General features: G+C 40.4%; 1 protein-coding gene across 1 annotated transcript in view; it reads left to right on the top strand.

Moving 5' to 3' along the window:
- SDHAF4 (succinate dehydrogenase complex assembly factor 4) overlaps nt 1–12,030 on the top strand; it is a 33,874-nt gene extending 21,844 nt beyond the window's left edge. The window contains exon 3 of the mRNA XM_057528226.1: nt 11,601–12,030. Within this exon, the coding sequence (XP_057384209.1) occupies nt 11,601–11,710 (110 nt within the window). The 3' untranslated portion in view covers nt 11,711–12,030. The remainder of the gene's footprint in view (nt 1–11,600) is intronic.
- The last annotated feature ends 2,116 nt before the right edge of the window (nt 12,031–14,146 follow it).

Genomic DNA, 14,146 nt, shown 5'->3' with positions numbered 1-14,146 from the left:
TTAGAGGTCATCAAGGTCTAGAGGGAAGGGGAAAGGGAAAGTTTTTATTTAATGGGTACAGAGTTTACACTGGGGATGATGAAAAAGTTTGGGGTATAGTGTAATGGTTACACAGCATTGTGAATATTTAATGCCATTGAATTGTACACTTATAAATGGTTAAAATGATAAATATTATATATATTTAATACAAAGAAAAAGGAAAGCATATTTCAAAAGGTAATCATCTGTCTGACACAAGGCTAGGCATCCATCTTAATTTTCAAGTTACTGAAGTTTTTGTTGAAGATACATTACCAAATCCAGCAGATGCTTTGCAATCCTCATTTTATCTGAGCTATCCACAGGCTTTGACAGTATTAACTACTGCTTCTGGAAATCTTCTGTTTTGGTTTCGGTTATGCTTTCTTCAGTTTCTCATCCTATTTCTTCAATCATTTCTTCCTGGCTCTTTTTTAAGCTCCTCTGCATCTGCCCAACTCTCAAATGTATGTATATGCCAAGCCTTTGTCCTGAGCTCCCTAAGCATTCCTAGGAGAGCTCATATCTTCCTGAGATTATCTGAAATACCACGTATGTGTTGATGATTCACACATTTATACCTCTAGTCAGACCTCTCTCCTGAGCTGCTCCTATCTACAACTGCAACATCTTTGTTTGCATATTCCAGGTACATCTCAAATTATTACATCTAAAACTAAACTCATCCTTTTCTCATTGTTCCCTCCCACCAGCCCTACCCCAATCCTCTTCCTTCTGAATTCCCAGTCTACCCCACCTACCAAGTCATCCAAGCTTGAAATCTGGGGATAATCCTTCACTCCTGCCTCTTCCTGTGTCCTGGATCCAATCACTAACCAAGTCTTGTTGGTTCTACCTTCTTATCATCTCTCAAATTCATCTCCTTTTATCCATTCTATTAATAAAGCCTAAATTCAAGCTGTCTCTAGTTCTGTTGGTCTCCTAACAAGTCTGTAATTCTTCCTTGTTGTCTTCCTTCTAATGTAGTCTCCCTGACTCTACTACATACTTTATTCTAAGAAAAAAATTATAGGTTACCTTTGCAGAGAGTAGTTTTTGTTACTAAGATGATATGCTTGTTTGCAGCTAAGCACCCTGTTTGACGCAAAGATGAGTAAGGAAAGGAAAATGGAATGCCTGCATAACTATGAACAGGACATTGTGTGGTAAATGATGTGCGAGATACACAGAAAGAGGTTAGAGAGAGGTAGACAAAAGAGAGAACATTTGAGTTGGGGTTTAAAGGATCAATGAAATTGTAATGAGTAGATAAGGAGTTGTGGGGAGATGTTTCCAAAAAAGAGAGAAAGGAATGATCAGAAAGAAAGAGGCTGGGAACTTGACACATGCAAGACTTAGCCAGTGTGTAAAGTGTGTATAGTGGATTAATGGAAAATAAGGCCAGAAAAGTAGATTCATTTCAAATCTGAGAGGGCCTGAAGTATATGGGCTTTTTGCAGTGTACAGTGAGGAAAACACTGAAAGTTCTCAGGTGGAGATTGTTTAATGGGCTTTCTTAAAGTATAATCTGCATGTAATAAAATTTACCCATTTTTAAATTCACCCATTTTAAGTGAACAGTTCAGTGAATTTTAACAAATGAGTACAGTCATGTAACCAACACAAAGTATAACACAGTTCTATCTCTCAAAGACTCCCCATGCCTCTTTTTTAAAATTAATTAATTTATTCATTCATTCATTCATTCGTTCATTCTTGGCTGGTTGGGTCTTCATTGCTGTGTGCGGGCTTTCTCTAGTTGCAGCGAGCAAGGGCTACTCTTTGTTGCGGTGCGCAGGCTTCTCATTGCGGTGGTTTCTCTTCTTGTGGAGCATGGGCTCTAGGCGTGCAGCCTCAGTAGTTGTGGCACGTGGGCTCAGTAGTTGTGGCTCATGGGCTCTAGAGCGCAGGCTCAGTAGTTGTGGCGCATGGGCTTAGTTGCTCTGTGGCATGTGGGATCTTCCCGGACCAGGGCTTGAACCCGTGTCCCCTGCCTTGGCAGGCGGATTCTTAACCACTGTGCCACCAGGGAAGCGGTGCCTCTTTATATTTAGTCTCATTTTCACATCCCCATGGCAACCATTGATCTCTTCTCTGTCACTATAGTTTTGCCATTTTTTAGGATTTTAACTGAATTAAATCATACAGTACCTAGTCATTTGTGTCTGGCTTCTTTCCCTTAGTATGGTATGGAGGTGGGATTCTGTTTTAGAAATATTAATTCAGCTTTCTGTGCAGGTTAGGCTGGAGCCATGAGAGTCAGAAAACAGAGATGAATTAGAAATATTGCATTTGTCTAGAATGAGACTCAGCATGATTCAGGGTTGAAGTAGTGGGAATAAAACGTTTTAGAAAACTACAGGATATAATGAGGGTGAAGATTGGTTAAACACACATGAGGAAGAGGACGATGGAGGGATGGATAGGAGGTTGTGGTCAGAAAGAAGAGAGCTCAAGAGTGTGGGATTTGGAGAAGGAACATATGCAAGAAATAATAAAACCCAAATGGATGGCAGAAATGGAGATAAAGATTGCTAGGGAAGAGGATTGAGGACATTTGTGGCCCCAGTATGTGATGTTCTTAATGTGGATGTTGATATTAAGGACAATGGGAAGAGAAATGAAACTACCTGCCCAAGACGATAGAAGAGTCTTTGAGTTTCTTACGAGACTGGAGAAAAGCACTGGAGAGGTGAAGTTTGGAATTCAGAAGAGGAAGGGCTGTAGAGGTGCGGTGGCAGAACGAGAGGCTGGGAGCAGCAGTGAGCAGCAGGGACATCTTGACCCTCTCCTTCTTCCCTCCTGCTGCGGGTTGAATTGTGCCCCTAAAGTCCGTACGTTGAAGTCCTAACCCCCAGTGTGATGGTATTTGGAGTTGAAGGCCTTTGGGAGATAATTAGGTTTAAGTGAGGTCATGAGGGTGGGGCCGCATGGTGGAATTAGTACTCGTATAAGAAGGGACAGCAGAGGCCTTGCTGTCTTTTTCTCCCTGCCACGTGAGGACACAATGAGAAGGGACCGTCTGCAGCCAGGAAGAGCCCTCAGCAGAGCCCAGCCATGCTGGCACCCTGATCTCAGACTCCCAGCCTCCAGAGCTGTGAGAAGGTTAATTTCTGTTGTCTAAACCACCCAGTTTCTGGTGTTTTGTTATGGTAGCCCAAGCTGACTGAGACACCAGTGAGCCCCAGAGATATGGGAGAAGAAAAGCTTCCGCTAGAGACGCTTTCAGAGGAAGTCAAAGCAAGGAGGCCTTTAGAAACAGAATAATGATGAGGGTGGGGACAGTTTATTCACAGTGGAGATAGAATTTTGAAATGAATAAATGTTTGAAGTTTTTCAAGGTAAATTCCGTGTCTGCTTTCTTTTGCCGACATGATTTTGGTGATGTTCGTTTAGTTTTCTAAAGAGACGCAGTTTGGAGAGATTGATCAAAATGGTGGAGTAAGAGGATGTGGAGCTCACCTCCCCCCATGAACACATTAAAATACATCTACATATGGAACAATTTCACTGGAAACTAGCAGAAGGACCCTGGTACAACCAAGACTGTAAAAAAATATCCACACATAATTGGGTAGGAAGGGAAGAAAAGTGATCAGGTCAGGAGCTGTGCCCCTGGGAGGGGACTCAGAAGAAAAGGGAGAATACGTGGCGGAGACCCACCATGGGCAGTGAGTGCTGAGAACCACAGATTGGGTGCCCTAGTCCTGGCGTCCTCCACAGGGGAGACGAGCCCCCTTGGCTGGTTGGAGGGCACCTGGGACTACCAGGAGGGCAGAGGGACACCTGGACTCCGCTTGTGAGGAGGGCGCACGCAGCCTTGGCCCAAAGGCAGTGCAGAGAGAGGTCTGCTCCAGCAGCTGCCAAGTCCTGCGGCTGCCTCATCGTGCACCCCAGCCCCAAGCCAAGCCAACTCCCTGGTCCCACTCATTCCATTCTGGGGCAGCCACTACCAGGAAGAAGACTCAGCCGTGGGACGCAGAGGTGGCCCAGTCCCAGGGTGGAGCCTGGAGGGGTAGCGGCAGCCACTGCCGGCACTTACTCAAGTGGCACAGCAGAAGCAGCCCAGACCTCTGACGGCAGCCGGCCTGCCACAGCTCGCTCCTGGCACACGCCGAGAGTCCACACGGGCCCCCGCGGCTCTGCAGTGTGGCTGCACTGCCAGGTGGAGGTGACGGGCTGGGGCAGCGACCAGCTGAGAGGGTCACGGTGGGCTTGTACCGAGGCTGCACCCGAGTGGAGCATGGGAAGCAAATATGTGCACCTGAACAGGCAGTGGGTCAGAGGCAGCTCAGACCTCTGTCTGAGGCTGACATGAGCGGAGAGCCCACATAGGCCCCACTCACTTCAGCACTTCCTGCTCTGGGGCAAGGAGAGAGGAAGAGACCCACTTAAAGGGAACAGAGCCGGCTCATGCCTGACCCTCAGGGCTTCTGCTCCAGCAACCTGGGATCAGACCCCACCCTGATAGGGCAGTGACAGCCACCTAGCAGAGGGGAAGTCCTGCCCCACACCCGCCTCCAGCTCTAGCCCCTCCACCAGCAGGCCCACCTCCTACCAAGGAGATAGCTGTCAGCACACACTGAGGAAAGACATGATTTGCATCCATGTCAAATTCAGTTCTCCCACAAAAGGCACTGGGCACATGCAGTCTGTATAGGGACACTCCTACATAAGAACACTCCTTCAAGGTAACTTTCACCTAAATTCACAGAGGCAGGAAAAGTTAAGCAAAATGAAAAGGCAGAGGAACTTCTCTCAATTGAAAGAGCCATAGAAAACCCCTGAAAAAACTACTAATGAAACAGTTGACTAGATAAAGAATTCAAAGCATTGGTTATAAGAATGTAAACTGAATTAGGGAAAAAAATAACGTCTACACAGCAATGTTTTTAACAAGGAACTAGAAAATATAAAAAAGACCCAATCAGAAATAAAGAATTCAATAGTTGAAGTAAAAAACACACTAGAAGGAATGAATAGCTGGCTAAGTGACACAGAAGAACACATAAGTGATCTGGAAGATAGAATAATGCACATCACCCCATCAGAACAGCAAAAAGAAAGGCAGTTTTAAAAAATGAAAACAGTCTAAGAGATCTCTGGGATAACATAAAAGGGGCCCAGAAGGAGGAGAGAGAGAGAGAAGGGAATTGAAAATGTATTTGAGGAAATTGTGACTGAAAACTTCCACAGTCTGAAGAAAGGAACAGATATCGAGGTACAGGAAGAGGGTCCAAACAAGATGAACCCAAACAGATGCACACCAAGACGTATCATAATTAAAACGGCAAAAGTTAGAATTCTGAAGGCAGCAAGAGAAAAACAAAGCGTCATACACAAGGGAATTCCTATAAGTCTGTCACCTGATTTCTCTGCAGAAACTTTACAGGCCAGAAGGGAGCAGCATGATATATTCAAAGTCCCGAAAGGGAAAACCTGCAACCTAGGGTCACCAAGACATATCATAATTAAAACGGCAAAAGTTAGAATTCTGAAGGCAGCAAGAGAAAAACAAAGCATCATACACAAGGGAATTCCTATAAGTCTGTCACCTGATTTCTCTGCAGAAACTTTACAGGCCAGAAGGGAGCAGCATGATATATTCAAAGTCCCGAAAGGGAAAACCTGCAACCTAGGGTACTCTACTCAGCAAGATTATCGTTAAAATAGAAGGAGTGATAAAGGGCGTCTCAGATAAGCAAAAGCTAAGAGTTCATCAATACTAAACTTACCCCAAAAGAAATGTTGAAGGGACTTCTCTGAGTGGAAAAGAAGTAAGCTGTAGGAAAGGGGAAATCCTGATAGGAAAGGCAAATATATAGTAAGGACTGAGGATCAACCACTTAAATAAGCCAGTACAAAGATTAAAAACAAAAAATTGTAAAAGCATTTGGTTAACTGTTGGCCTGCAGTGACCTGGGACATAGACCCCACATACCTAATGAACTTGTAGCTGTAAGGGAAGGGCTGGAAAACAGAACCTTAATAATATCTGTTGGTTGTTACTGACTATTTGGCAAGGAATTAAAAAGAAAGAGATGAACTTAAAAAAAATCGTAGAAGCAACTATAACTACAATAAATAGTTAAGAGATAAACATGAAGATCTAAACTATGACATCAAAAACAATGTAGGGGAGGGGCGTAAAAAACGTAGATCTTTTCAAATGCATCTGAACTTAAACGACTATCAGTTCAAAACAAGTAGATATAGTTAAACGTCAACATATATGAATCCCATGGTAATCACAAATCAAAACTACAGTAGATAAAACTAAAAAGAATACAAGCATACTACTAAAGAAAATCATCAAACCACAAGAGAAGAAATGAACAAAGAACTAGAAAAACAACCAGGAAACATATAATAAAATGGCATTAAGTACATACCTGTCAATAATTACTTTAAATGTCAAAGGACTAAGTATTCGAATCAAAAGACATAGGGTGATGAGGCCCTTCTATTTGCTGCCTACAAGAGACTCACTTCAGAGCTAAAGACACAGACAAAGTGAGGGGATGGAAAATGTTATTTCATGCAAACAGAAATGACAAGAAAGTGGGGGTAGCAATACTCATATCAGATAAAGTAGACTTTAAACAAAGACTATAACAGAAGACAGAGAAGGGCATTATATAATGATAAAGGGATCAATACAAGAAGAGGATGTTATCATTAACATAAATACTTGATACAGGAGCACCTAAATATATAAAGCAAATACTAACAGACAAAAAGGGAGAAATTCACAATAATAGTAGGGCACTTTAACACCACACTTACATTAATGGGCAAATCATCCAGACAGAAAATCAATAAGGCAACACTGGTCTTAAATGACACAACAGACCGCTTGGACTTAACAGATATGTACAGAACATTACATCCAAAAACAGCAGAATATACATTATATTCAAGTGCACATGGAACATTCTCCAGGATAGATCACATGCTAGGCCGTAAAACAAGTCTCAAAAATGTGAGAAGATAGAAATTATATCAAGCATTTTTTCTGACCATAGCAGTATGAAACTAGAAATCAATTACAGAAAGAAAAATGGGAACTAAAACAACATGCTATTAAAAAACCAATGGGTGAATGAAGAAATCAAAGAGGAAATCAGAAAATACCTCAAGACCAAAGAAAATGGAAATGCAACACTCCAAAATCTATGGGGTGCAGCAAAAGTAGTTCTAAGAAGCAAGTTTATAGCAGTACAGGCCTTTCTCAAGAAAGAAAAATTAACAACCTAACGTGCCACTTAAAAGGATTAGAAAAAGAAGAACAAAGCCCAAAGTCAGCGATAGGAAGGAAATAAAGATCAGAGGGGAAATAAAATAGAAATCAACAAAACAATAGAAAAGATCAATGAAACCAAGAGCTGGTTTTTTGAAAAGATGAACAAAATTGGTAAACATTTAGCAAGGATCACCAAGAAGAAAAGAGAGAAGACCCAAATAAAATAAGAAATGAAAGAGAAGTAACAACAAAAACCACAGAGATACAAAAAATCATAAGAGAACACTACTAACAGTTATATGTCAATGAATTGGACAACCTAGAAGAAATGGATAAATTTCTGGAAACATACAACCTGTCAAGACTGAATCAAGAAGTAGACAACTTGAACAGACTGATCACTAGTAGTAAAATTGAATCTGTAATTTAAAAACTCCCAGCAAACAAAAGTCCAGGACCAGACAGCTTCAAAGGAGAATTCTACCAAACATATAAAGAGCTAATACCTAACCATCTCAAACTATTCCAAAAAATTGAAGAGGACGGAACACTCTCAAACTCATTTTACAAGGCCACCAATAATTACCCTGATACCAAAACCACACAAATATACTACAGAAAAAGAAAATTACAGGTCAATATCATTGATGAATATAGATTCTAAAATCCTCAACAGAATATTAGCAAACTGAATCCAAAAATATATTAAAAGGATTATATACGATGATCAATTTGGATTTATTCCAGGGACACAAAGATTGTTCAGTATTTGCAAATCAATTAATGTGATACACCACATTAACAAAAGAAAGGATAAAAACCAAGTGATCATCTCAATAGATGCAGAAAAACCATCTGACAACGTTCATTATCCATTCATTATAAAACTCTCACCGAAGTGGGTATAGAGGGAACATATCTCAACATAATAAAGGCTATTTATGACAAATCCACAGCTAACATCATATTCAACAGTAAAAGTTGAAAGCCTTTCTTCTAACTCAGGAACAAGACAGGGATGCCCACTTTTTGCCCCTTCTATTTAACATAGTATTGGAAGTTCTAGCCACAGCAATCAGACAAGGAAGATAAATAGGTATGCAAATGTGAAGGGAAGAAGTAAAACTGTCACTATTTGCAGATCCATGATACTACATATAGAAAACCCTAACGTCTCCACCAAAAAACTATTAGCACTAATAAATGAATTCTGTAAAATTGCAGAATACAAGATTAATATACAGAAATGTTTCCTTTACATACACTAATAATGAACTATCAGAAAGATAAAGTAAAAAAAACAATCCCCATTAAAATCACACCAAAAAGAATACAATACCTAGGAATAAACTTAAAGGTAAAAGACCTATACTCTGAAAACTATGAGACAATGATGAAGGAAATTGAAGATGATAAAAGAAATGGAAGGAAATCCTGTGCTCTTGGATTGGAAGAATTAATATTGTTAAAATGGCCATACTAAAAGCAATGTACAGATTAAATGCAATCCCTATCAAAATACTCATGACAGTTTTCACAAAACTAGAACAAATAATCCTAACATTCATATAGAACCACAAAAGGCCCCAAATTGCCAAAACAATCTGGAGGAAAAAGAACAAATCTGGAGGTGTCAAGCGCCAAACTTCAGACTATACTACAAAGCTACAGTAATCAAAACAGCATGGTACCAGCACAGAAACATACACATAGATTAATGGAACAGAATAGAGATCCCAGAAATAAACCCATGAACCTTTGGTCAATTAATCTACAACAAAGGAGGTAAGAATATACAATGGAAGAAGACAATCTCTTCAAAAAGCTGTGCTGGGAAAACTGGACAGCTACATGTAAAAGAATGAGATTAGAACATTTCCTCACACCATATACAAAAATAAACTCAATGGACTAAATATCTAAATGTAAGACCTGAGGCCATAAAACTCATAGAAGAGAACATAGGCAGAACACTCTTTGACATAAATTGTAGCAATATTTTTTTGGATCTGTCTCCTAAGGCAAAAGAAATAAACAGATGGGACCTAATTAAACTTAAAAACTTTTGCACAGCTAAGGAACCGTGGACAAAATGAAAAGACAACCTGTGAATGAGAGAAAATATTTGCAAACAATACGGACAACACAGGGTTAATATCCAAAATATATAAACAGCTCATACAACTCAATATAAAAAAACAATCCAATCAGAAAACGGGCAGAGGACCTGAATAGACATTTTTCCAAAGAAGACATACAGATGGCCAACAGGCACATGAAAAAATGCTCAACATCACTAATTATTAGAGAATTTCAAATCAGAACCACAATGGGGTACCACCTCAGACTGGTCAGAATGGCCATCATCAAAAAGTCAACAAATAATAAATGCTAGAGAGGGTGTGGAGAAAAGGGAACCCTCCTACACTGTTGGTGGGAGTGTAAATTGGTGCGTCTAATATAGAAAACATTATGGAGGTTCCTCAGAAAACTGAAAATAGAACTACCATATGACCCAGCAATTCCACTACTATGTATATATCCAAAGAAAATGAAAACACTAATTTGAAGAGATACGTGCGCCCCAGCGTTCATAGCAGCATTGTTTACAATAGCCAAGATATGGAAGCAACTTAAGTGACCAACAGATGAATGGATAAAGAAGATACACACACACACACAAACACACACAAAATGGAATATTACTCAGCCATTAAAAAGAATGAAATCTGCTATTTGCAACCATGTGGATGGACCTCGAGAATATTATGCTTAGTGAAAAAATCAGAGAAAGACAAATACTCATCACTTACATGTGGAACCTAAAAAATAAAACAAACAGTGTATATAGCAAAACAGTAACAGACTCACAGTATAGAAAACTAACTAGTGGTTCCCAGTGGGGAGAGGGAAGGGGGGTGCCAAGATAGGGGTATGGGATTAAGAGATACAAACTACTGTGTATAAATTGGAGAGGCAACAATTATATACAGCACAGGGAATTATTGCCTTTATCTTGTAATAACTTTTACTGGAGTATAATCTGTAAAAATAACTGAATCACTATGCTGTACACCTGAAACTAATACAATATTGTAAATCACCTATACTTCAAAGAAAATGAATGAGTGATTAGACATTGTTTAAGAATTGGGATTCTTTCTAATAGCTGGTTCCTCTCCTGATCTTCCTGTGTACAGATCAGTACAGTGTATGTGCTAAGAGCAAGACTGCAGCCAGAATGTGTGAATTCAAACTCAGTTTCATCACTTAGTCTCATCTTCCTCACCTATAAAATGGAAATAAGGGCTTCCCTGGTGGCGCAGTGGTTGAGAATCTGCCTGCTAATGCAGGGGACACGGGTTCGAGCCCTGGTCTGGGAAGATCCCACATGCCACAGAGCAACTAAGCCCGTGAGCCACAACTACTGAGCCTGCGCGTCTGGAGCCTGTGCTCTGCAATGGAGAGGCCACGACAGTGAGAGGCCCGCGCACCGCGATGAAGAGTGGCCCCCGCTCGCCACAACTGGAGAAAGCCCTCGCACAGAAACGAAGACCCAACACAGCCAAAATAAATAAATTAATTTAAAAAAAAAGGAAACAGTAATTGTTCCTATCCCAAAGGATTATTATGAGGGTTAAATGAATTAATATGTATAAAGTCCTCAGAATTGGGCCTGACTCAAAACAGATATTCCTATTATGAACAGACATACACTATTATTAACAATAATAACAGCTCTTATGCCCATAAATGGCAGTTTCAGGGAACCAGTTGCTGAAGCCAAAACCGTATGATGAGGAAAATTAATACTCATAGCTAAAATTAATTGAGCATTCTTATATACCTGGCACTGTGCTAGACCTTTTACATGCATTTCTTTTTTTATTTCTCAAGATAGTAAGGCAGGTATGATTGTTGTCCCCACTTCACTGTTAAGAAAAATAAGGCATTGAATCAAAGTAATCTTCAAAGTAATCTTGTTTCAAAACCTTCCAAACCCTGTGGATTTGTACTCTGTATTCTCTGCACCCCTTTCCTTCTGTTCTAACCCAGCCACTCCTCAGATGAGGGCCTGAGAGTCCTCTGAGAATTCTGTCACTAATGCCGGAAATAAAGTAGACTGGATATGAAGATTGGATGCTAAGGTGATTTCTCAGACTGGGGAGAGGAACCGCTCTCTGGGGAGAGTTTGTTTAAGGACTGCATAGTAGTAGCCTCTTCAGTAGCATGCATCCTGTTAACTGTCAGCTCTGCAACCTCGTCTGCAGAATTGACCATAATGCTTTTCCCATCTCCACTGACTGCTTTTTTTTACATCTCTGTCTTTCTTCAGAATTTCCAGATGATGTTAATCCTGTTACCAAAGAAAGAGGTGGACCCAGGGGCCCAGAACCTACCCGATATGGAGATTGGGAACGAAAAGGACGCTGTATTGATTTTTAAGCCACATATTCGTTAACTTCAGTATCTTTTTCTGATTGTGTACATCTGAATTAACTTATTTTTGATTATTTTCTTTCTGTATATCCTTTAAGTCATCTAATTTCTATAACGTGTTTAAAAATATATATGATAGCTTTGGAAGAAAATATGCTGCTATAAATCAGGAAAGAGGAAATATTAGCACATTAATTTTAATTTAAATGTATTGGGTATTTAAGTGATGATTAGAGCTGCAAACTTTTATTTATCATGTTTCAGTTTAAGTTAATCAGTTGCTTATAAGATACAAATGTAAATAAAACAACTTTTTTTTTTAATGATTTTATTGCCATGTGCTAGGTAATAGTGACTTTTTAAATGTGAGTTAAGTAATGCATTATAGTTTGGTAAGGCCTCAGTAACAGCAGAAAATCTTTAACTCTGGAGCCAGATTACTTGGGTTCAAATCCCAGCTCCACTATTTACTAGCTTATGTGACCTTGGGTAAGTTATTTAACTTCTCTGTGCTTCAGTATCCTTATGTGTAAATTGGAAATAATACTAGTTCCACCTCATAGGACAGTTGAGAAGATTAAATGAGTGAATACATGTAAACCCCCTGGAGCAGTGCATACTAGAAGAGCTGAAAGGAGTTGCCTCTGGAGGCGAGTTGGGTGGACAGGCACTGCGGTTTCACATTAGATGCTCTCGTTCTTAAAATAAATGAATATATTAGGTACTATTTTAAGGATTTGTACAAGTTCACTGGGGAAATTTAGAAAACAGTGTAAAAAAGAAAACAAAAATTGTGTATAAAACCTCTACACCTGGGCTTCCCTGGTGGCGCAGTGGTTGAGAATCTGCCTGCTAATGCAGGGCACACGGGTTCGAGCCCTGGTCTGGGAAGATCCCACATGCCGCGGAGCAGCTGGGCCCGTGAGCCACAACTACTGAGCCTGTGCGTCTGGAGCCTGTGCCCTGCAACGGGAGGGGCCGCGATAGTGAGAGGCCCGCGCACCGCGATGAAGAGCGGCCCCCACACTGCGATGAAGAGTGGCCCCCGCTTGCTGCAACTGGAGAAAGCCCTCGCACGAAACAAAGACCCAACACAGCCAAATAAATAAATAAATAAAGTAGCTATAAGATCCAGCTCTTCCCTTTAAAAAAAAAAAAAAAAAAACTCTACACCTGCTTACCCTTTGATGTATTGTCCTTCAATAATCTAAGTAAATACACATGTTTTTTTATATCTGTTATCCTAACAATTTCATAGTGAAAATGATGTTTCACTACTTGAATCTTCACTTTCTTAATCACAAGTGATGTTAAACACTCTTCTCTATGTTTATCAGCCTTCTGTGTCTTCTATTAATTGCTTTTTCTTATCTTTTGCTCATTTTCTGTTGGATATTGGTCTTTTGTTATCAATTTGTATGAGACTTCTGCTTTTCACTTGTGCTTATTTATGTTGAAACTTTTCTTATTTTTGTGGCATCAAATTTTTTAATCTTTGTATAACTTGGTCTCTGTGACCTTAATGTACTCATATCCCTTCACACGTTCCTTGGTGGTTCCTGTTCATGATGAAGTCTTAAGTTCTGTGTCCTTCCTGTTCTGCCCCTTTACATCTGTTCAGGCCCCTCCTTCCCAGTCAAGCCCCACTACTCACAGCCTCTTAGACAGGATTTTCATCACCTCCATGTGTTGGTGGATAAACATGCCTTCTGCCTGAAATGCCCTCTTCTTTACTGTCTGCCTAGAAAACACCTATCAAGCTATATACCTCACTTCCTTGACTATCTTTTCTGTGTCATTTCCACATTCAACTATTACAGACGTACTAACTTGTTTTAGAATTAATTTCCAATTCTCGCCCTCCATTAGTCTGTGGGCTCCCCTGTCTGTCTTGTATTCCTGATTTACTTCATTCAGTTTTGAACCTCCAATTGCAGCATGGTGCTGGGCATTTAATAAACACTCAACAAATGTAGGCTCAGTTTTGAATCATCCAGCAGAACTCCACAATGGCCCCCAAGATTCCCTCTCCCTGGTGTGCATGTGAATACGATGAGATAGTCATTCCCTTGATTAGGTTACATTATGTGGCAACGTTGATGGAATAGTCATTCTTGGGCTCAAGTTACCTTTGTAAGAATCCACTGTAGCCAACTGGAGGAAGGTTCTCCTGCTGGATTTGAAGAAGTAAGATGCTCTGTTGTGAAAGTGCCATTGGCTAGGTCCTGAAGGCAGCTTTCAGGAGCTGAAAGTGGTCCCCTGCTGACAGCCAACGAGAAAACAAGAACCTCAGTCTTACAACCACAAGCCTCTGAATTCTGCGAAACACATGAATGAGATTGGAAGCGGATTCTGAGCCTCAGGTGAGATCCCAGCTCCAGCTGACACCTTGATTTCAGCCTGGTGAGACCCTGAACAGAGGACCCAGCTACCCAGTACCCA

This window comes from Balaenoptera acutorostrata, chromosome 14 (assembly GCF_949987535.1).
Source record: "Balaenoptera acutorostrata chromosome 14, mBalAcu1.1, whole genome shotgun sequence".
In the NCBI taxonomy this organism is placed as follows: domain Eukaryota; kingdom Metazoa; phylum Chordata; class Mammalia; order Artiodactyla; family Balaenopteridae; genus Balaenoptera; species Balaenoptera acutorostrata.
Note: the sequence above shows the minus strand (reverse complement) of the source record. Positions and strands in the feature narration are given on the sequence as shown.